The sequence below is a fragment of the Poecile atricapillus genome, chromosome 25 (genome assembly GCF_030490865.1).
Source record: "Poecile atricapillus isolate bPoeAtr1 chromosome 25, bPoeAtr1.hap1, whole genome shotgun sequence".
In the NCBI taxonomy this organism is placed as follows: Eukaryota; Metazoa; Chordata; class Aves; order Passeriformes; family Paridae; genus Poecile; species Poecile atricapillus.
Genome location: NC_081273.1, coordinates 2953208 through 2975792, shown reverse-complemented (window position 1 = coordinate 2975792; position 22585 = coordinate 2953208). Strand labels below are relative to the sequence as shown.

At 50.4% G+C, this 22585-nt stretch overlaps 1 protein-coding gene across 6 annotated transcripts in view; it reads right to left on the bottom strand.

Annotated features, from left to right (window-relative positions):
* Positions 1–22585, bottom strand: part of LOC131588352 (protein CEPU-1) — a 354322-nt gene that overhangs the window by 15367 nt on the left and 316370 nt on the right. For all 6 annotated transcript variants that reach the window (XR_009279558.1, XM_058857165.1, XM_058857167.1 and 3 more), the window contains one exon: positions 12319–12444. Coding sequence is in view for 5 of the 6 variants with exons in the window: in XM_058857165.1 (XP_058713148.1) it covers positions 12319–12444 (126 nt within the window). In the remaining variant the exon portion in view is untranslated. The remainder of the gene's footprint in view (positions 1–12318; positions 12445–22585) is intronic.

The following is a 22585-nucleotide window of genomic DNA, read 5'->3' as shown; positions in this document are numbered from 1 at the left end:
TCAGAGACGCCTCCATGCAAAAGATTGGAATCCCTGGTTGTGGGGGCATCCCAGTGCTGGCTGGGCTTGCTGCCCTCCCTCTCTGGGCCAGCATCTCCAGGGAGATGCTGCTTTGGCACCTGTGATCCCTCAGGGATGCGTCTCCCCGGTCCCTGCACATCCTTAGCACGGTTTGTGGCATCAGACGGCGCACGGCTTGCTGCTGCCGGGATGTTTGCACGTCTCAGACAACTTATTTGTTACCAGGAATAAAAGAGGAGCATTAAACCTTTTGTTTGCAAGAAGTAGTTCCTTGGGAAATAAATGGATTATGGAAATTAATATTTAAAGAAACAAAACAAAACAACTCAGGGACCAACCACCCTTGAACGAGGCTCTAACTCAGGAGTAAATGAGTCGAATAAAGAATGAGCCCTTTTATTTCGGTGAGAGGGAGAGCTCAGAGGCAGATCAAGGCTCGGCAAAGTGGCAGCGACTGTCTTCAGCCTCTCCCAGCCCCTTCCTCTTCCTGGGGTGCTGGTAAGGACACTGGACCCTAGGAAAAGGTCCAAAGGGCACGTGTCACCCTGTTAGTGCAATTAGCAATGGCTACAGTTCACAAAAAGCTGCAGAGGTGCCAGATCTGCAGCAAAGATGGCACAGGGCTTGTTAGAGGGCAGCTGCTCTTAATGGTACCACCCTTTACCACCAGCATGAGCTGGATACCTTCCTCCTTGGCCCTGGAAAGGCAAGGGTGACCCTTGTGGTGACACTGGGAGGGACTGATGCCCAGCAGAGGCTGTGGCTGGCGTGGAGCCACTTCCCACGGAGCTTTTCTGCCTCCTCACAGAAACAAATGCAAAAGGTACATGAAAATCAGTGTTGAGGCTCCCACAGAGGCAAGACCTCTCCAGAGATTTCCTGAGGAGACAGCATTTCTCAGCAGCTCCATACTCCTGCCCGAGCATCAGCACTGCTCCTGCACCACTCTTCCCACAGCCCAGAGCATCCAATCAGGTGCCCAACACAAAGTCCCCTCTCCTTCCTCCCCTTACTCCTCCTCCTTCCCTGTGGTTTTTTTCCCCGTAGCTGCTTCCAAGGTGAGAGAGGACAGCGTTTCTGGAATGAAAGATTCTCCTGCATGCCCTCTCCCAGCAGCGGCCCTAATTCATTTTTCATGGCCCCTTGCAGTGACAAAAGCCGCTGCTTCTCTCTTGTAAGCGTGCGCCATGCAATAAGTCAAAGCTGATGTGCATTTTCCCCCTGGGTGCCGAAGCTGTGCTTTTGATTTAATTTGTCCTGTTGTTTGGCGCTCAGCCTTTGCCGGTGAGTTTCTCTGGAAAGGTGGGAAGTAGGGCCCGATCCACATGGAGGGGCTGCCTAACAGATGGGGTACAGTGGGTAGTGGTTAAATAATTTGTTGCAATGGTACCAAGATGTTGGAGAGCGACAGATGCTGCCGGAGAAAATCGCTCAAACACGCATCCTGTTTGTGGGAACGCTGCTCCTCCATTAAATCCTGTCGCAACTTGGCTCCTCTGGAGCTCATCCCATTTCTGGCAGCCTCCTCGCTGGCTCTGGGAGAAGCTGTGTTGCACAGGGCTTGGTGAGGAGAGCAAGAACCAAGGTTGCTCCTGCCTGTTTTCTGCAGGTGCTTTGCAAAGAACCTGAAAAAATTCCACGGGAGATCCACCACATCCCTTCCCAACCGCTCCATGCATTGCTGCGCAGGAGAAAGCATTCCCAACCCCTGCCAAACTCCAGGCACCCTGCTCTCCTCTGGATTTGTGTGAAAAAGAGCTGCTGGCAGCCAGGACTGAAGGGTCCCTCTGGCTGGAAATTTAAACCCCAAGGCTTTCTCCACAGGACAAGCTCTTAAGAAGCAATTGCAATGCAAAGCGTTAAATGGCTGTAACCTCGGTTAAGCTGTATTTCAGCCGCATTAGGGAAATATCCCTCAGATGGGAAGCAAGTGGCATAATGGCATTAGAGGAAAAAAATAAGCATCAAGTGCCGGCTAAATCCATCCCCAGTGCTGGCAAGAAGTCATGGGGATCTGGGAAACTTTCCCTTCTCCACGCATATCCCTGCAGGCAGCTCATGGCAAGCCCGGACTCTGCTGCTGACACGACTTTCTGCAAATGGGGGATATTTTCCATCTCCCTTTTTCCCCTGGGACCCCCTGACCACTCTTCACCCCCCAGAGCCATCTGAATCATGGCAGGGTGAGACTCGCTGTCGCCTCTCCATCATCTTTATCCCGTCTTTATTTTTTCAGACACGCTATTTTCCAGCCCAGTGGCCTTGCTCTGTCCCTCGTGTTTTATGGCACTGATGTCTCCATTTCTGCAGGATCACTTGCAATATTGTGGCTTATTGAGAGAAGCCAGGGAAATGCAGGGGTGATGAGTTAGATGGGTTTGGGGCCCTGGGGGACTGGTGAGCATGCCCTGGGCCTGGGGATGGGGTGGTTGTGATGGGAATTTCAGGAATGTGTGATGCTGGGTGGATGAAACTGGGGGACTGAAGACTGGGCTGTGCCCCTTTCCTTGAGCCCATCCTGCCCTCCTCAGGCCTCTGTGTAGGTACTGGCCCTGCTACAGGAGCTGGGAGGGCAGTGAGAGGCATTGCTCTGCAAGGGAAAAGCCATTTTAAATAACAGCAGTGTGTCACAGGAAGGGGAAAAACCCACAGGCTACAGCATTGCTCTGGCTTTAAATTATACCGTAGGAGAATAAAAATAAAAGAGAGGAAGACAGAGAGAGAGGCCAGGAGGAAAAAGAATTGCCATTGTTTTACCAAGCAGATGGGAAAGTTCAGGGGATCAGAAAAAGACTATTATTATCTTGACTCGACCGAGAGAAGATGGGAAAGGAAGAGGCATTTTTTTCCCCTGCAGTGAGGAATGCTGTGGCTGAAGTAATTTCAGCAAAGAGTCGGAAGGAAACGATGCCATCAGCTCGGGGCAGTGCCCAAGCTACCCCCACAGCCTGGGCATGCCACCATGATTTGCCTTTTTGTCCCCTTTCCCAGCAGTGACACCACATCCCGTGCTGCTACTGCAAGGCCAGGGAGGGGTAACCGGGGCACACATCCCTCACCACCTCCAGCTGCAGCAATGTGCCAGATGTGCCGCCAGATGTGCCCACTGCCAGTGGTGCTGCAGCTGTGGCCACCCCTCTGTGGCACTGCTGGTCCCACCACCTTCCCAGCCTGGGGCATGACCACCTGCCCCAACTACCCAAATTTCTGCTTCCTTGTCCCAGAAACCCATTGCTTGGCTACAAGCCATTAAATACTCTAAATATACAACAAATTTCCTGCTGGCTGCTTAACATGAGCAGAACATGATATTTTTCTCCCCAAATTCACGTGAAAAGCTCTTTTTATGTGTCTGCAGTGGTGATACAGCTCCGTGGTTGCTCACTGCTCTTTTCCAGCTCGATACAGAGCAGCTGAGCCACTCCAGATCACCAGCACGTTCCAGCTCCTTGCCCTTACAATCACAGCAGCATTTCTCAACCTCACCAGAGACAAGGAGAATCTTTTTCTACCCATATTCAGGCCAGGGGAAGGGCACAGCCCTGAGGCCCATGGCAACGACCATGCACAGACATCAACAACTGATTTACAAACTGGGGCAATCACTGCTGCAACATTTCTGTGACAAGTGTCAAGGTCATGGGACAGGGAAACAAGGAGGTGAGTGTAGGTCAGTTCTGTCAGAGCATTCTTCACCCACCACATCCCTCCCTGAAGCTTCTTTGCCACTCAATTTCCCTCTTTTCCCTCTATCCTCACTTTATCTCCTCTTCTTTTCCCTTTTCCTCCCTCTGCCACAAGGTTCTTCCTTCAGTCCCTCACTTTTCCTTCTCTACACCCACTTCTCTCCTGCACCTCTGGGACAGAGAGAGGGGCTGGCAACCTGCCCTGCCTAATCCTGGGGCCACCGACTCCTTGGGCACTTAATATTCACGACAGAGAGAAACATTTCACGGCGAATTGGACGCACATTCAACTGGAAATGGAAATTTTATGACTCTTCTCACTCCGCGCGGCAGATTACACCAGCTGAGAAAACATGGAAGCAAATGAACAACCTGTGAACTGTAAAGTATATTAATAATGAAATCACAGCCCGGGAAATGAAGGCTTTATTCTGTTTATATTCTGCTCCATTAATGGAGAGTGCTTGGAGTAGCTCCACCCCATTAGCTGGCAATCTGCGCCCCAGGAAGAGTGCAAGGATGGTGGGGGAATGGTGGCACAGGATGAAAACCTTTCACTGGAAAGTTTGGCTCAAAGCATTTCCCTGTGCTGCCTCCATCTATGGACAGTGGGGGTGGGTGAACATGGGGGTTATCTTTGGTGGCCTACCCTGTGCAAGCTTGGGAACAAGGTTACAAGGCAATGAATGGAGCAAATGGTGATGTCAGGAAAAAGAAAGAACAAATTTGGGTGGAAATCGGCTCCAACACCACAAGGAGCCACCCAGCAAGGGACTGGCACTGGGAAAACCATCCATATAGAGCCTCACGTGCTTTCTCCTTGTGCTGCTCATTCCCATCTCCTGCCTGCTGCATTTGAGCATCCCCACCTCTCCAGCATCCTTACCACCCCTCATCACCACATTCCACTTCTCCAGGGATGGAAGCACTTGTGCACCCACAGCCCCAAAGCCATGCTGATGGCCACAAACCGAGCCAGGCCGGCAGGGCTTGTGTAAATAAATATTTCAGTGCAATTACCTGGCACACTGCCCTGTCCTTGGCTCAGCAGACCTGGGCCACGTGTGACACAGCCCAGCCAGGCTCTCTCCTTCCTGAAAACAACAGCAGCAGCTTATGCAAAGCACATCACGGGAGCTAAAAGAAGCCAGAGCAGAGTTTTCTATAGCTGGAGCGACCTGGTGTTGACAGAATGGGGACGCATTTCCACAGCTCAGATTTTTATAATAATACCTCAGGGGAGTCGCTGGCAAAGTTTGGCCCAAATATAATTAGTTTGCACAGCTATTAGGGACTGATAAAAGGTTTTAATTTGCGTGGAGATCTCTGGAATCTCAGACACTCCTGTCCCTTGCTCTTCCCCAGGCCAGCTGAATGAAAGGAGAGTCCCAGACAGGGAGCAACACAAAGCCACGCATTTATCAGGGAAACAGGGAGTTGTGTTCAGCAGTAAAGAAGAAATGGAAAATCCAACAAGCTGACATTGCTGGTGTGTTGGGTTTTGTCCTCTTTGTCCCACCACGCCATTAACATATCCCATTCTTCCCACACAGAGACGCCATGCCAAGCATGGATCAGGGCATTTGCAGCTCCTCTGTGGGTCTCACCATTTTGGGAAAGGTGGTCAGGGACACAGGGGATAAGACACAGGATAAAATCTGAGGGTGCAGTCAGGCCTTCCTGGTGTTGCCCCCTATTAGGGCAGCAGGCAGCTGCTTCCCCAAACCGTGATGAGGAGCAGATCCCTCCCTGCCTCTGGCAAACTGGGAAAGTGTGATATTGCAAAGCTGTATTTAGGGAATGTCTTGAAACCAAGAGGGTTTTTTCCCCTCCTTTTATTAATGGAAAGACATTGCCTCATTTGTAGCTGGAAGGGGTCTTGTTATTTTTGTACCATGATGCATATTTCAGAGGTAGCTATGCCAAATACACAAAATCAGCTCCAAGAGTTCATTTCCACCATGCAGGGAACCAAAAATATTACTTTTATTCAGATAAAAGTACATAATCTCCCATTGCTTTGAAGAAGCAGGAAGAACTAGGGTGCATCAGAAGGGAAATGCTAAAAGAAGCTCCCCGCATGGCTTGCCAACCAAGTTTTAGTCATTCCTTGGAGAAAGAACAACCTGGAGCCCATGACGTAATTCCACCAGATTCTGTCTCCTGCTGGGCCAGACCCTGCTCCCATGGGAGTTGATGAAGAAGCTGCTGGAATATTTATTTTTGCTAAATATTCCCCCTGATCCTTGTCAGGATCTTGCTGGTGGTCACATGTGTCCACACTCTTCTCATGGCAATGCCAGCTGCCTCCTTCACCACAAGCACACAAAAAAACAGTGTCCATCCCAAAGTCCTGCTTCTCCATGGCAACTTAACCTTAATTATTTCTACATGATACAAGCAGAGCTGGACCACTGCTGACCCTTTGCTTGGCTGCTCCATCCAGCACACGTTGATTAAACGAGTATCAAAAGTGGTGGCAGATTTACAGGTTAACAATGATTTAGTGGAGAGCACCGCAGCCAAATTAATGCTGGCTATAATGTAGTTTACCTCATTAAACAATGCACACCAAGATCCTGTCTGTTGTAAAACAATTGGTCTCTGAAGCCTAGTGTTCATCTTCCAGGGTTGCTGGGAGATAATAAATGGGTAATATTCCGGTGATAATGGTAATGGAGTCACGGCTCAGAGCTAATATTATGGCAAAGCAGTAATTATTTCAACAGTAAACAAGGGGATGGTTGAGCTGCCGACAGGATTGGAGCCAGTTGAAATGCTCCAGTTAATACAGCAGAGCCCAGGCCTGAAACTGCCTCAGAAGGAGAACAAGGTGCTTGGCCATCAAGTGGGTCAGCTGAACTTCTGTTGAGTCACCCAGACACCAAAGGACAGGAGGGACACATGCAATAAAGTGAGGTGGGACAGCATGTACAGCAGGGTGGCCATCCAAATCCAACCCATCCAAACGCAACCCATCCAAACCCAACCCATCCAAATCCAACCCATCCCAACCCATCCAAACCCAACCCATCCAAACCCAACCCATCCAAATCCAACCCATCCAAATCCAACCCATCCAAACCAAACCCATCCAAACGCAACCCATCCAAACCAAACCCATCCCAACCCAACCCATCCAAACCCAACCCATCCAAACTCAACCCATCCAAACCAAACCCATCCCAACCCATCCAAACCCAACCCATCCAAATCCAACCCATCCAAACCAAAGCTATCCAAACCCTACCCATCCCATCCCATCCAAACCCAACCCAGCCAGAGCTGACAGCTCAGGCTGGGCTCTGAGCTCCATCACACAGCAGGATCTCTCTCTTCCCTTCTTTGATACACAGCTCGTGTTGGCACAAAACAAATCTCCAAAGCAGGCAAGAGGCAGAGCAGAGACACAGGACCCGGGATGAACACAGAAGGAGCCTTATATGAACCATCTGCTCCCTCTGAGAGGTGTTTCCCTGCTAAAAGGGCCAGCAGAGGACACAGCTCTCTGGTCTTCCATTAATGATGTGAGACTGGGCTAACGGGAGCAATCTCACAGCGCGTGCAGCTGATCAGGACAGGAACAAGGCAGCACAGAAGCAGGCAAAGATTTTCCCACCCAAGTGGATCCCCCTTCTCCCTGTGCCTCCCAGCTGGGCTCCAGATCTGATGTCCAATCTATAAATATCCTCTGCCTCCTCTCCAGGGAGCATGAAGATGGCAGGCAATGTGCTTAATGGACAAAGCTCTGAGATGGGAGGATGTGTCCCCTTCGAGCACCTCTTCAAGCTGGATATATTTTGCAGATGTTCATCCTCTTGTTTCAAGCCTTGCCAAGAGGCAGGGTGAATCAATATATCCAAATATACCAGACTTCTCCCAGAGTCCCTTTGCTGGTTTGCTGCTGATGTATAGACAGATGATCTCATGAGACCTCTGCCACATCAGGCCACCGTGTCTCATCTATCTTAAGTGCATATACAAGCTGTGATTGCTGCTGCGTCTGAGTGCCTCACGTCTGGAATGTGTTTATCCTCCCACAGTTCTGTGAAACAAGGGACTGCCACTGTACCTCTTCCAGGGAGGCTGCAGAGGTTAAACGGGCTGATCATGGGGGATATCCTGCATGTGGCCACATCAGGATCCTCCAAGCAGCTTCCCAGTCTCTGCCTTGTAGCACTGAGGCATCACCTGCCCCCCAAATGACAACTCTGGCTCCACGTGGGATCCAGCTTTCAGCACCCAGCTTAATCCTGAGATTAATGAGGGATTCCTGCCACAAAAACCTCTTGATCAGATCTCTTACAAGTAAATACATCATCAGCCAAACCATAATGTTTTCCTTCTCTGGCAGCCACTGTCTTAAGCCTCACACCAGAATCCATCATAGTACAGCAAAAATCAAAAAGCAATTAGATAAAACCATGGCAGAAAAGTCCATCAGGGTCATCAAGGATGACAACTTGGATGGAGCCTCTGGCTCAGGATGTCTGTGCATGGCAGAGCAGTGCTGGGTGATCCAGTGGAGGGATCCACATGCACACACCCAGTTTCACACCCTTTCCTTGTGTCCCGAGCCCTGTCATGGCACAATAACCCCACTTGTCTGCCCACTCTTCATCATTACTGATAAACTGTGCCTGCTCATCCTGGGACAGAGGCTGCTGAGCCTTCATCCCTCCTGGAAGATCCCTCACTTCAATTCCTTGGCACATTTCCTGAGCTTCATGGGAGGCATGACTAGTTTTGCGTGTGCAGTGCTGATAAACATCCCCTGGATAGCTCAACACGGTGCCACTCTCTCTGCCAGTGCCTTGGCGTCCCCCTGAGCCTGGTGGCCCGGGATGCTGTGCCTTTTCCCAGCCAAGAAATCCCAGCCTGCTTCCACTGAGAGATGAAAACTGGCCTGACAGTATGACAATCGCCATGACAACATCAGTTACCCCCCCCAAAAAATAAATAAAAAGCCCAGTAGCTATGGAAACACCTGAGTGACCAAAACCAGGCTATTAGCTAGAAGACCATGCCACAGTTTACAGACAGCGTTGGCACCACAAGGCTGGGGACTGTAATCCAGCCAAAGCCTCGGAAACACAGACATGTTCGGCACCTAAGGGTGCAAAATGGATGTTTATGGGTACACACAGAGCTGCCTTTCAGACTCTGAGTCCAAGTCTATGCAACTTCCACCTCCCCTGGGCACATGCTGCTGCCTTTATGTCAGGTGTTATATCTAAGCCACATGATGTTATCTACATCATTACTCCCTATTTGCCTTTTTTTGCTCTCTCCCTTCACCCTCAAGATGCCTCTCTTAATTTCCATCCCAAGTGTCTGGGCCCCACGGGGGTGCCAAGAAGGGATGGAGCTGCCCCCCTCCCATGCCATGCCAGGTCTTGGCACCTCACAGTAGTTTCAGAGAGCTGTTTTGAAGCCCCAGCCCGCTGGCAGCTCCACTGGTACTTGTGATGCCAGCTGGAGCATCCAAGCCCAGGACAGAACCTCAAAGCTGTTAAGCCTCCTTTGCTGAGGCAGAAGAAGCTGTGACTCCAGCAGCTTCACTTCTTTTTCCCCCTCAATCTGTTCAGCTGCTTTAACAGGAGCTGCTGTGAGTTAATACAGCATTACTGGGAGGAGAAATAAAATAAGACAGAGAGAAGTGAGGCAGAGGGACAGAAGACAGAAGACATGCCTTCTTTGGACTGGCCACAGGCTCACAAAACACTTCTCCAGAGCCAGCAGCCTGGTTTTGTTCATCTTGTTGCTGGAGGATGAGGACGGGCACAGGTAGGACTAAGGTCTGAGTACTGATGGAGGCACCAACAGGGCCAGCATGCCTGTGTTTCACAAAATCTGAAAACTCTCCAGCTCAGGTTCACTGAGCTCTTGAGTTACACCATGAACACGGTCTTCTCATCCCAGCTGCAGGATCTCCTCCAGCCTCCAAACCAAACAGAGCTTCCAAAATGGGCTTAACAGCTCCTACAACACGGCCACAGCTGCAGGCAGGATAATTCAGCAGAGTTTACCTGAATGCAAATTCATTGGAGCAGAGAGAACAGCCAAGCATTCACAGGAGCCTGGAGGGCTGGCAAAGGGTCTTGAGTGAGATCAGTCACTGGGGAGCTGGGCTGCTCCTGGTGAACATCCTCTGAAAGGCCTGTCCATACCTTCCCTGCTGAGCAAACACTCTTATTTGCTCCATTTCCCACCAAGAGGTGCACTGTGTGCTCACAGGTGCCAAGGACATCATAAAACCCGTGAAGTGCCTTTGCACAGAGCAGCACTCCCCAGTGTCAGCGTGGGGACCAGTCCTTCATGCCTGGCACACACAGCCTGTCCAAGCAGCACCCCTCAGAGACACTCCCCACCCACTGTGTAAAGCCTTAAATTATGCACCAGCATCCTCTCAAACAATTCTCCCTCGTCCCTTTTCTCCACCACTTCAAGCGAGATGGAGGAAGATGGTGAGAAGGAACAGGAGGCAGCTCACCCGAGGCTTCCCATGGGATGAGCAGCAGAACAACAACCAAGAGGGGCCAGCAGCAAACTTTGGGTTTTTCTTGCCTCTGGCACTCTGAATTAGAATGAATCCTGCTAGGAAAAGGGATACCATCCCAGCATCTGCTATAGCACCTCTATGCATTTTCTCTGGCTCTCATTTCAGCCCTCACGCTTCCGATCCTCATCTTTGCTGTGTGTGGTGAATGCAAAATGGAGAAGTAGAGGTTCCCCTTGGTGGCTTGGCAGACCTAGAAACAGAGGAGCTGCCCACGGAGATGGGCAACCATGGAAGTTGTCCTGGGCCACCTCTGGGCTCATCACCCTCCATCAGCAGGAGACCTGACTCTGGTAAATCTCTGTGATCATTTGTTCCCTTTGAGTTTTGAAAGCAGAATGCCTAATCATGGCCAAAATCAGGAAAGAGCTGCTGCTGCAAATTACACAGCGCCACAGGTAATTTCTGATTAGCTCACTCTTCCTCTCCTGGTGCATCCTCAGTTTCCATAGCAGCTAAGTCCTAAGTAAAATGGAAACATCTGGTTCAAGCGCATGTAAAGATTCCCCGGGGAAAAAAACCTGCTGGATGGCAGCAAACACGGAAAATAGCCCTTGTGAAAGACAGAGGCATCAGGAGCTGGGAGCCTGGTTAGGAGAGGATGGATGGCATGTGGGAGAAGGCAGAAAGGGGCACATGTGGGAGATGAGGGTTCTGGGGAGCAGAAGGGGATGTAGGAAGGAGAGTGGGGCTGTGGGAAAACAAGATGCTTGTGAAAAACAGGTGCTGAGGAGGCTGAGCAAAACAAAAACATGCTGTCAGGGTAGACAAGGGGAAGAGTAGGAAGAAAAGACTTCAAGGTGGGAACACATGGACTGCCTCGACCATAAATGCTGCCTGGTGGTGACACACAGTGACAGCAACTTTGGATTCCATAGAGAGACACTCAGGGATGGGGAGGAGCGCTTGGATCCATGCACAGACCCTGACCAAAGCCACCAGCTCAGAAGCAAGATCACTCACAGTGGATAAGCCAACATGTGCTCTGGGAGAACGGTTTGTAGAGGCTCCTGTCCAGGGAAGGAGCTGAGATGTCGCCGACTCAGCTCGCTCTGGGCTTTGCAGAGTGATGGATCTGGCCCAGCCATTCACTCCAGCACAGACAAATAGCAAAAAATCAATGGAGCTGCAGTGAGACACCGCAGGCCCCGCCGGGAGCTGAGCGGGGAGAGCAGCCCCGGCGCCAGCCGTCACTGCCGCCCCTGCACCGGCTCCTCCGGCTGCCGGACAGCCTGGCCCCGTGTCCCCGAGGAGAGCCTGAAGCAGTTGTCTGGAACAACAGCCCACGTTGGTAAAACCTCAGGGGAAACACGACTCTGAGGTGGAACTGAAGCGCTTAGACAGGATCAGAGGATCAGAGGCAGGCGCTTCCGCTTGGCCGCACGGCTCATCCCAGCCGGAGCCTGCGGATCTCACCCCCGGCTCACCCATCAGAACCTCGCAGCCTCCTGGGGATAACAGGGCAGCAAAATGCAAAGCAAATGCCAAAAAGCAGCTGGGAAAGGGGGTTGAAATTATACGGTCCTGCACGCCTGGGAATTTGCTTCCCAGCAGTCACACCCACACAGTTCTGCTGAGGGTTTGCTAACCAATTAACAAGGCCACCAATTAATGCTTTGTGTGTTTTCCTGCTCATTTGCACTATTTACAATCCTCCTTTGAAGCAACCTGTAAGAATTGCCTGAAAAATGTTCAAAACATGGCCAGAAAAGCGCAATCAATGTTCAATGTGAGTGCCCCATGCAGGAACTCCATGATCCTTGTGTGTCCCTTCCAGTGGAGAGTATTCCCTGATTCTATGAACATCCAAGCACAACAACCCAAGACTGGCACCTGCAGCCAGTCCTCCACAGGACCAAAACCATCAGCTCCTCTTCTAGAGCACCAGGGTAGAAAATCCTCCACTAAAGTCACCAAGTCCTGTGTTAGTCACATCTTTTTGATGCATTTCACTTTCTCCTGGCAGCAGAATGAGCCGCTGACCCTTCCCCAGCCACCCACAAACAGCGCTGTGCCCTTCCCAAAGTATTTCTGGTGATGTTTGGTTCTTACCTTTGGGTGAGATGTGTCTCCAGGTGATTGTTGGGTCTGGCCTGCCCGTGGCTATGCAGGTGAGGCTGACGTTGCCACCCTCGTTGATGGAGATGTCAGAAGAGATCTCGATGATTTTTGGAGACACTGCAATGATGCAAAGAGGAGAAGGCAAATGAAACTGGTTCTGCTTCAAGTGAAATCTCAAACTGTGGGTGAAGGAGGCTGAATTTCCATCCTCCCTCTGCTTTGACAGTCTATGCAGAAGCCCATCAGTCTCATCTGACTTGGCAGGAACAAACAGGGAAAAGAGGGGGCAGAGAAGACACAGCTGAAGTGGGAAGAAACTGTAGCCAGAGGGGATTCAGTCATTTTAGGGAGGCTGGAGAAGCTCCTCTGTGGTGTGAGACAGCACTTCTTCCTACCCCACTTCCAGCATTCCTTGTCTCAGCCATGACAAACTGTTCCCAGCAGAGCTGCATCCTCCTCAGAAAACACGAGTCACCCCCTTCAGACTGCTGCAGCTTTTCCTGCAGCTGTGCAGGCTCTCTGCCAGGCCCTCGTAAGCACAGGAGCACCGAGAGGAGCTGGGCATGAAGAGAGAGTTTGCTGAGGAGCCTCTAAGGTCAAGCACCATGCACAGGGAGGGAAATTCTGCGTGGATCTGTCCCCCTGCATTGGATCTGCCACCCAGAGCACTCAGGAGTCAGAGACAGGCCCCAGGAGGGGACACAGGGACAGGATGGGGGTGATGAGGAGGGGGCTGGGAAGGGATGAGGAGCAAGCAGGGAGCCCTCAGCTCCTGCTGCTGCATGAGCAGAGGACACAATGTGGCTGCTGGGGAGGGCTGGGGTTCCTGGGAGATCTACGGTGGGGATGTGTGAGGAAAAACCATCAGCTGCTGTTATCAGAATATAATAAAGAGCATCACCTTCCTGGGTTTGTTTCCAGCAGGGACTGGCACCCTGCTGCAGCGCTTTGCAGGAGAGTCACAAATCACCCGGGCTGGGAGAGCCCCATCCATCACCCCACTCGGGGCTGCAGCCCAACACCCCAAATCCTGCCTCAGACCCCACTCCTGAGCCTCCCTTCCCCACCTCTCCCCACCTCCCACACCTTCCCTGGCTGCTCCAAGCCGGAATGACTGCAATGGCCTTGCACGCAATGCCTCTGCTGTGCAGGTAAGTAATTTATTGATCCGTAAAGCACTCCAAGACGCTCTGGAAGGGATTATGTCATGCCAGTGCCGTGCAATAAAATAAAAAATGATGGATTTTTTGTGAACATGATGGTGATTTAGGGTTTGTAGTTGGAAGTGTAGTTAAAGTACATTTTAAGTGGAAATCAAGGTGGGTAATGAATTATTTTCTGTTTTGAAGGGCTTCTGGGAGTTCATTTTTTTGCTGCTCTGGGCATGATGGCTAATCTGCTAATCATGCACTGGAGAACAACTCTGGATCAGCTGCTCCCAAACAGAGGGGGCTCTGGGGCAGGACAATGGAGGGCACAAAGACAACACCTCAAGAAATATTCATATGCTTCAGTGTCACTAAGGGGACAGCACATTCCTTGTGGGACTACTCAGAGCTGGGAATGCTCTGCCCATGGCCAGCTCCATTGAGGAGATGCAATTAATTACAACATCGTTATGATTGCCCTGCTGTGCTCCCAGTGAGGCTGGGACTCCCAGCCAGGAAATCCATGTGTGCTCTAAAAACACAGAGCACATGGTCTGGACAACAAAAATAGGCCAAGGGGGTATTACCATTGTCATTTTGCAGAGGTGGGAAGAGCCAAGAGGAGGTGCAGTGATCCCCACCTTTGTCTGGGAAGCAGCAAGAGCTTCCAGCTCTAAGTCCCAATAAAACTAAAGCAGTATCCATCATCTTTAATGTGCTGTTTGCTGCATCACAGAGGAACCTTTCTGATGTTTTTAACTGCTGAATCCACATCGACCCAATTCAGCTTGTTTTGCAGAGGCTTTAAAAAAAAACAAGTCAGACTTTACACTGCTGCAAAAATCAACTGACCAGGTTATAAAACATAATTAAAACAACTTAAACTTGTGTTTGATTGATAGGACTAAAGAGAATGCCTTTAACCTGAGGAGGGTTGATTTAGGACAGGTATAAGGAGTTTTTTACAATGAGTGTGGGCAGGCCCTGGCACAGGTTGCCTGGAGAAGCTGTGGCTGCCCCATCCCTGGAAGTGTTCAAGGCCAGGTTGGATGGGGATTGGAGCAATCTGGAATAGTGAAAGGAGTCCCTGCACACAGCAGGGGATGGAACTAGAGCATCTTAAGAGGTCACTTCAAATTCAAACCTTTCCATAATTCTATAAAAAGCAGCTCGAGCTGCTCATGCAACAGAGGAAAGGTTCACCACACTCTGGCAAGCTCAGGACAATTTGTGGGACGTGCAATTTATTGTGCCCCATCTGGAATGAGAGGAGGCAAGAACATCTGGGAAGCAAACCAGAGAAACGTCACTGAAGCTGTTAACTAAGTCTGGAATTGTCTATGCAGTGGTAGGATTTAACACGGTGGTTATTGTATGCTAATTAAATATTTGAATATTTAACCGCACAAACTATTCCAAATGCCTTTCTAGAGAGAAAACAGGTGTTTTGTAAGGCTTTTACCAGACTAGGGAGGGAAATCTTAATAAATAAATGATCCATGTATATATTTAATATTATTTAACAGTCACCAGCACTTCCATTCCCTCTGCATTAAAGACTTTCACCAGCACTTGGCATTTCTGCAGCAGCAGGGCAGAAGAGACATTTCCTCAGCCGAAAGCAGGACGCAGATGGAGATGTGCCCCTTTGGGAATGAATAAATAAATAAAGCTAAGTAAATGCAGGCTTCCCAGGCGGGAGCCCTCTCCTTGCGGGCAGTCCTTTTGTGCTCAGCATCTCTCTTGCTCGGAGAAGATTAAACATGGCAGTGTTGGCCAAGCTGCTCCGGTGACACTGCACAGATTTCCCCAGAGGCAGGCTGGTGCTTTATTTATCCAGCTCCTCCTTTTTTCCCCCTCCATCCTTGCCACAGTTCTGGGGAAGGTTTTTGGGTGCTCTCAGCCCCCTGCAGGTGCCCAGGGCATGCCCCGAGTTCTCCCTGACGCGGTTCCCGCTTGCACACGAGGAGTCCCCAGGACAGAAAGCAGCTTGCTTAAATATTTAACCAAAGCATATGGTGAGCTCCACGTTGGAGGGTGTTGAGGCAGGTGATAGATGTCTTTCTGGATCCAAGCATATGTGCTTGCCGACACACATCTATTCCCTGGCGCACAGACGCCCTCCTGCCACTGGCACAGATGATGTTCCCCTCTCTGCTTTCACCTCCAAACACCCGCTCCTGAGCCAGCACAGGTGCACAGCTCACAGATCCCATGACTGTATTCCACAGCAGTGCTGCACACAGATCTTCACACCCTGGGGATGTGGAGGGGCTCCCCTGGCATTTCTGCCACCTCCTCTGCTGCCTCTGCCATGGCACCCGCTGCAGGACTGAGGCCCCCCCTGATTATTCCTCCTTTTATAGCTCATCCCACACTGCATAAACATCACCAGCTTTGCCTCCATGCTTGGGCCCTGCCACCTCCACCTCCATCATCATCCCCTCCCCTCCCACCTTCCTGGCATGTACTGACTGTGCTGCTTGTCTGGGTTGTCCTCTCCCTGACCCTGTGTCCCCACCTCTGTCTCCTGACACCCCAGCACCCCAAACTTCAGCCAGGCTGAGTGGAGGGTGCATCTGAACAACCTCTCACCTCAGACTGACAAAGGGACTTCAAATGAGCCTCACCAAGTGGTCTATTCCTTTTTCAAGGCATAAATGCATTTTTTTTTCCTTAACCACCCCCCTTCTACCCACTTTTGGGAGCCAAGGCCAGCAGAAATGTACTTGTGACTCTTCCAGAGCAGCAAACCCTCCTGTTGTGGGAGGAGGCAGAGCAGGTGCTTGTCCCAGCCAAGGGGTGTCAGCCCCTCGCACAGCCTGGGAGAGAGTGGCTGTCCTGGTAAGCCCAGCCCTGCTTCCTCTTCATAAAACATGCAAACCTCCATCTTCCAGCACGAGCAACATCTGCTCCAAATCAAAGGAAACAACAAAGAACAACTATAAAAGTGTCTGAAAGAAAGAAAAAGAAGGAGAGTCAGACTTGCGTTCTGCAGGCGATCTGTGATGTGCACTGGCAGCTTCCTGAGCATCAGCCTGACACTGCTCCTGCTTTTCATAACAGCTTCTTACTGCTGCCACACTCACACCTCCCTGTGTTTTACAGAGCTTGTTGCCACAGGTGCTGCCACTGGGACTGGGTGAGGGGGATCCTGGGTGTTCTATCCCTGCTCCAGCAATGTGGGATCAAACCGAGCCCACCCTCAGTCAGCCAAGGCTCTGCCCAAGGCAGGGACCTGACACCCAGCTCCAGGACTCCTCCAGGTTGTAACCAGAGCACTTTGTGGCTGCCAGGTCAGGAGAAGGTGCAGTGCTGGCTGCCACAGTGCCAGGCACCTCCATGGTGCCTCCTCCTCAACACTCTTTTGTGTTCCAAAGCTTTCTGCCTTTAGGGAGCAAATTGAGAGCCCTGCGCCTTCAAATACAGGTGTATTATAATGGGCTTTTAAATCAGTTTGTGCTGCTCTAACACAATTATAGTTAAGAGAAAAGCAGAGAGGCCTTCGTCTTTCTGTCATATCATCCTTCCATCATATCAGGAGCTGTTTTGAGCCTGTCCAGAGGTGTGAGGAAGGGCAAACAGCTTCAGAGCCTGCTCAGCCACCAAGGTTTGTACACAAACCCCTTGTGGGTGCCTGTCCTGCTCCCCAGGGCTGCCTGCACCCTGGGTTGGCACCACCGCCCCCTTCCCAGGATCAGCAGAGCTTTACCAAGGGATTGCTCCCCCTCCTCACAAACCCAGCAGCAGCCAAAGCCATGAAGAAAGAAGGCTGGAAACAAAGAAAACATACATAACGACCTTAATAAGCAATTAATAAATAACTAATGACAATTGCTCGTTCTAAAGCGAGGCGTAATGAGATGTGTCATACGGCACCGAAATGTGTCTAAATGATTTCCCAAACAGGTAACAGCTCCTGTTGCAGGGGAGCTTGGAGGACATGAGATTTTTTACGCCCGTCTCTGCAGCAGGTTACACAGCACAGCATCATAATAACTCAGAGGAGGAGGAGGGGGAAACAAGACGTTCCCAATCATTCATTAGTAAAGTATTTGTGAACGTGGGTATAATTCACCGCATAAACAGCAGGGTTTCTGCAGACAAACTTTATAGCTAAGTGCCAAAAGGGAGCCCAATCTGATTCCACTTACGACAGCATAAATCAGCACTAGTGCTGCAGTCAACAAGGGATACACCACAATAAACGTGGCACAATAGGAGACTCGGGGCTCAAGCACAAGGATTTTTCCCTGATTTCTGGATGGGTCCAGGTCACAAGCCTGGGTCAAGAGCATCTCCCTAAGGAGTTGGGGCACTGCCTCACTAGATTCTCTCCTCCACTTTCAACACACTGAAGGGATCTGCATCATTTTTCCTAGCAAAAAAATGAAGAAAACACCTGACACCAAGCCCCACACCTGTGGGGAATCAAACCAGAGCTTCTTTTCATGGCTATTAATAAGCAGCTTTAAGAGGAGACAGAATGCTTCCCTCAGGTTTGGAAGAATTCTGTGTTCATATTACAATGACTGAAGGAAGATGTGGCACTGCTCTAGACTTGGTTGCCTCCTTTAAAATGAGTCTAATGATGCTGAGTGAAAAGAAAACAAGAAGAAAGATATAAAAGCGAAGTTTTTCCATTATTATCCATGAAGAAATGCAGCCAAACAAGGAGTGTTTGGCAGTTCAGCTCCCTGTCTAGACAGATCTCATTTTCAACTCCACACACGCTGCACGGATCTAGTTTCCAGTTTTTGCACCCCGAGCCACCTGGGATTCCCCCTGCAAGCCAAGCAACGCCTCATGAAAGGCAGAAAATTGAAGGATCTCGAATCCTTAAGACACCTGCATCATTTTTCTAGCATTATTGACACCTCTCCTCAAGGCACGACAGCCTCGCTCACAGCTGCCTCCACGGTGACCATCAAAGCGACAGTGACTCTGTCACACCCTGCTCAGGGGACACAGGGTCTCCAGCTCCCCTCCTTCCACGCTGGAGTCTCCACCAGACCCTTGGGAAAATCCCTGTGTGGGGACGAGCCAGAGAGTGCCGACAGCACCCCAGAAAGTTTGAACACGACTCGTGGTTAATACAAAGCTTGTCAAACCCATCACCTCGAAATGCTGAATGTCTTTATTAGATTCCTTTATCTCCCCCCGAGATCGGAGGGACACGACGAGATGATTCTCGGCGGAGATGTCATCATCCAGAAACTAATTAAAGGCTGCGCGGGAAGCCGGGCCACGCACACTCTGGAGGACAAAACGCATTAGCAACCAGAGCCAGGGAAAATATTACAAGTGAACTTCAGATCAGAAAGGGCGAGTGAGGGATTTCACAGCAGCTCTCCTCTCCCCATCTTTCCTCATGCTCATCACTACACTCCCTCATTCTCGATAGGTGACCCCAGCTTAGGACCAGCCTGGGACCTGGGGGATGCAGGCCAACAGAGGATCCTTTCCTCCACCCTGGGAGAAAATCATGATTTGTGGAACTTCCTTTATTTTTAATGATAGAAAAGCCTCCTTGCTGCGGGTCAATAAGTGCAGAGAAGGATGGATGGATGCTGGCTCTGCCAGAGTGCTCCTGGCAAAACCCTCGGTCTCGTTTGGTCTCATCTCTCCATCAACGTAATGACAAGAATTTCTCATCCTTGCAGGTTCATTAAAAAGACAACAACATATGAAATTATAAGATATCCAGAGCCTATGGCCACAGGAACTGGAGGTGGGGGTGTTTCTCCATGGGGACAGATGCACAGATCTAGTTTAGGACGTGTCTCAAGTGGCTGTACCTGCAAACAGCCCTTCCCAGTCAGCCTGGAATCTCCCGTTCCAAAGGACAGCAGATATCCACAATATTGCTCATCTGATCCATCAGTGCACGCTGTCCTGCCAAATTCTACACAAACCCCATTTCCCCTTCCCCCAACCAGCCAGAGTGGCCGTGCCCCACCCTCGTGCTCCCCACTCTGCTCCTGGAGAGCCAGGAGTCTCTCCCTGTCCCCTCCAGCTCTCTGTCCATGCAGAGTGGGCATCACACCCAGGGCTGAGCTGGCCAAACCGCCCCTGTGCCACTTTACTCCTCAAAAGGGACCTGACAGGAACAAAGGAGCTGAAACATCCTTTCCAAAGATAAATCAGATGCTCTAATGCAGCCTGCATCTCCAATGAATATAGGGCAGGTGTCTCTGAAGTGAAGTATTAGTTAAAATGATGCTCTTTAAATTACATTTCGGCTATTTCAGGCAGACAGGTTGTGTGTGGGTTGGGCTGGGTTTTTTTATGATCTATCTAGAGGCTTAAAAAGACACAGAGAGAAATAAATCTCCCTTCCATTAAAAACACACTATGCTCTTGCATATTTGTTCTTATCTCGGCGCTCTCGCTCCCGTGCTGTCTCTCCCTGGGCTGGAGCACAAAGTGTTTGTGATTGCACTTCCACACTGACACTCAGCTAATTCGGGGAGCCTCCAGCCCGTGCCCAGGCGGAGCGTGTGGCTCACCCACCCTCGCAGGAGGACGAGCTGTGCTTCCCCAAAAGCATCTTTGGACCCTGTGCCCTCACTTCAAAAACCACTGAGATCTGTGGTGTTTGTGTGGAACCATGAGAAAGCCCCAAGTTTTGATTGAGTTTATTTGGATCTTCTGAGTCTATCCATGCCCTTTTTGCCTCATTTATCTATTTGAATCTCTGCATTGTCACTGCTACCTGTCCCCAGACAGCCCCTTCCTCCCATCCTTCCTGAGCTCCAGCTCTTCCAGGTGCCCCTCATGCTCCAAACAGGGCTGTTACTCCTGCTTGGGCTTCTTCCCATCTTTGCCTTTGACTCCAGTTAAAAATTAATGGGTCAGGCAGGGAGCACAGCCCTGTTATTGTCCGATTAGGTGGTCTGGAGGCTGCTACTTATGCCCAGACTTGTTTGTCTGGGAGAATGAAGCTTGTGAAGTAGGAGGTCAGCAAGGTCCTGCAGTCCAAAATGAACCACAGGTGAGGTGATCCATGGCCTCCATGTGCTGCCACTCCTCTTCTCCCATGGGAACACATCTCTTGTGACTCATCTATCACGCCAACAGAGGCAGCTCTACCTTCCCAAAGATTCATTCCTTACTCCTTTTAGGAATTTCTTTATATCTCTGCTTTTTCAGGCTCTCCTTCTTGGGCTCCAAGAGCCCCACAGCCTTCTTCACCCTTCCCATGGAATATTTCTGGTCCCTCACCCTATCCCAAGGCACATTTCTAGGCAAACTCCCAGCTGCCCAAGCCCAGGGGACCAACCCAAAGGTGCCAGGAACAAGCAGGAGGGCAAATACCAACAATCCAGAGTCTGTGGGATGATGCTTACTGTCTGTCCTTCCCAAGCCTTCATATGTGGTTTATCCCTATCATCAAATCACCCTGGGAGATAAGGGAGCGTTATTATTCCCACTTCACGGATGGAGAAATGAGACCCAGAGATCAAATGGGCCAGAGGCGCCTGTTCGGATCAACGCTCTGCAGCACCTGCCTCTCATGCTCTGTGGAGCTTGGGAAACCATGTCAAAGAGGCACAGGGAGAGTGAGGCTGCCTGCCAGGGCAGATATTTCCACGGGGCTGCACGGAACGAGAGCTCCACGGTTAAAAATCAGTCAGCAGGCCACCGAGCACAGCTGTGTATCCCTGTACACAGAGGGGCAATTAAAATTCCAATCCCCAATTTCCACCCAACCAAGCAACATTTGAGAGAGCTAAAAGCGAAGGAAAAGGAGGGAGCGACGGTCCCACAAGGGAAGGATATCGATGCGCCTGGAGAACGCGGGGGCTGTTCTCCTTTCCCTTTAGGACTGCTCCTTCATTTCCTGTTTCTCCTAAACAAAGCCCTCGAGTCTTCTTCTCGGCCACACTCGTGCCTCCGAGAATGCCAGAAAAGCCACAGGGAATTATCACCGCCAGAGCATCCTTAATTTCCCTATTTGTCTTCCTAATGCCCAGCCTCATCACCAGCATCGTCTATTCCCCATGTGCTCCTGCTTTACATGGAAGGACTATTTTTACCCCATTCTTCCTATGCCTCTTTTTCCTCCCATTTAATCATTTTGGAGGCTTTTTATCCGCACTCTCCTTTTCTTTCTTTCCTCTTTCCCTTTCATTTTTAATACCTGTGGTTCTCCGATTCAAAATCATTACTGTTTTTAACTTGACTCGAGCCTCTTAATTAAGTTACTTTCCATTATTTTTTATCTAGTCCATTTGTCTACATCCCCCGCACCCTCCCTAATTCTCCCTTTCCTCCCCAAGGCAGGCTGGGTATGAAATCTTACATTTCCATTTGGCTAACAATCACTTTGAATTTTTAAATGCTATTAAATTGGATCACACCAGTCACTGGACTGGAGTTGTCGAGCTGTGATATTTACTCGCGCCAGTCAAAGGGAAATGAAATTGTGGCGGCACGGGGGGGAGGCGATGGGGGAGCCCAGATTTATTCTGCCCGCGGTCCTCGCAAACAGGCACAATCCCCTCGGATTTCTGAGCGAGTTCAAAGGAAACTCTTACGCTCAACCATGAATGTATTGTAATGTCTTTAATAAATCAATTACTTGTTGGCAGGGAAGAGTCACTGCATCTCCAATCCTTGTAATCACCTCAGCCTTGCTGTGTTTTAAGTGAGGACAGCCCGTGGAGGTAGATGGGGAGCCAGGAGCGTCATCAGTGTTAGGGCAAAACACAGAAAACACCACCTTGTCTTGCCAGGAAAGGCCAAAATGTGCAGAAAGGATTTGCATCATGTGAAAACACACACAGAGTGACCCCCAGCTCTAGGACAAGGACACCACAGTGCTGGAGGGACCCTGCCAGCACAGCATGGGGCTCATCCTTCCCATGGATGAGCATGCAGATGCAGATGCTTGGAATGCAGATGCTTGGAATGACCAAGGAATGACCAGGAATGACCACAGCAGGATCACTGAGAAAGGTGGTGTGGTAATAAATGCCTATCCCAGGAAATCAGCCTGTGCTGATGGGAGCAGCCCCTGCTCCCTCCTGCCCCGTGCTGAGCAGGGCTATATTGCAAAGCGGTGTTTTCCCACTGCCCCAAGAGCCAGACGACCTTTTGCTGCACTA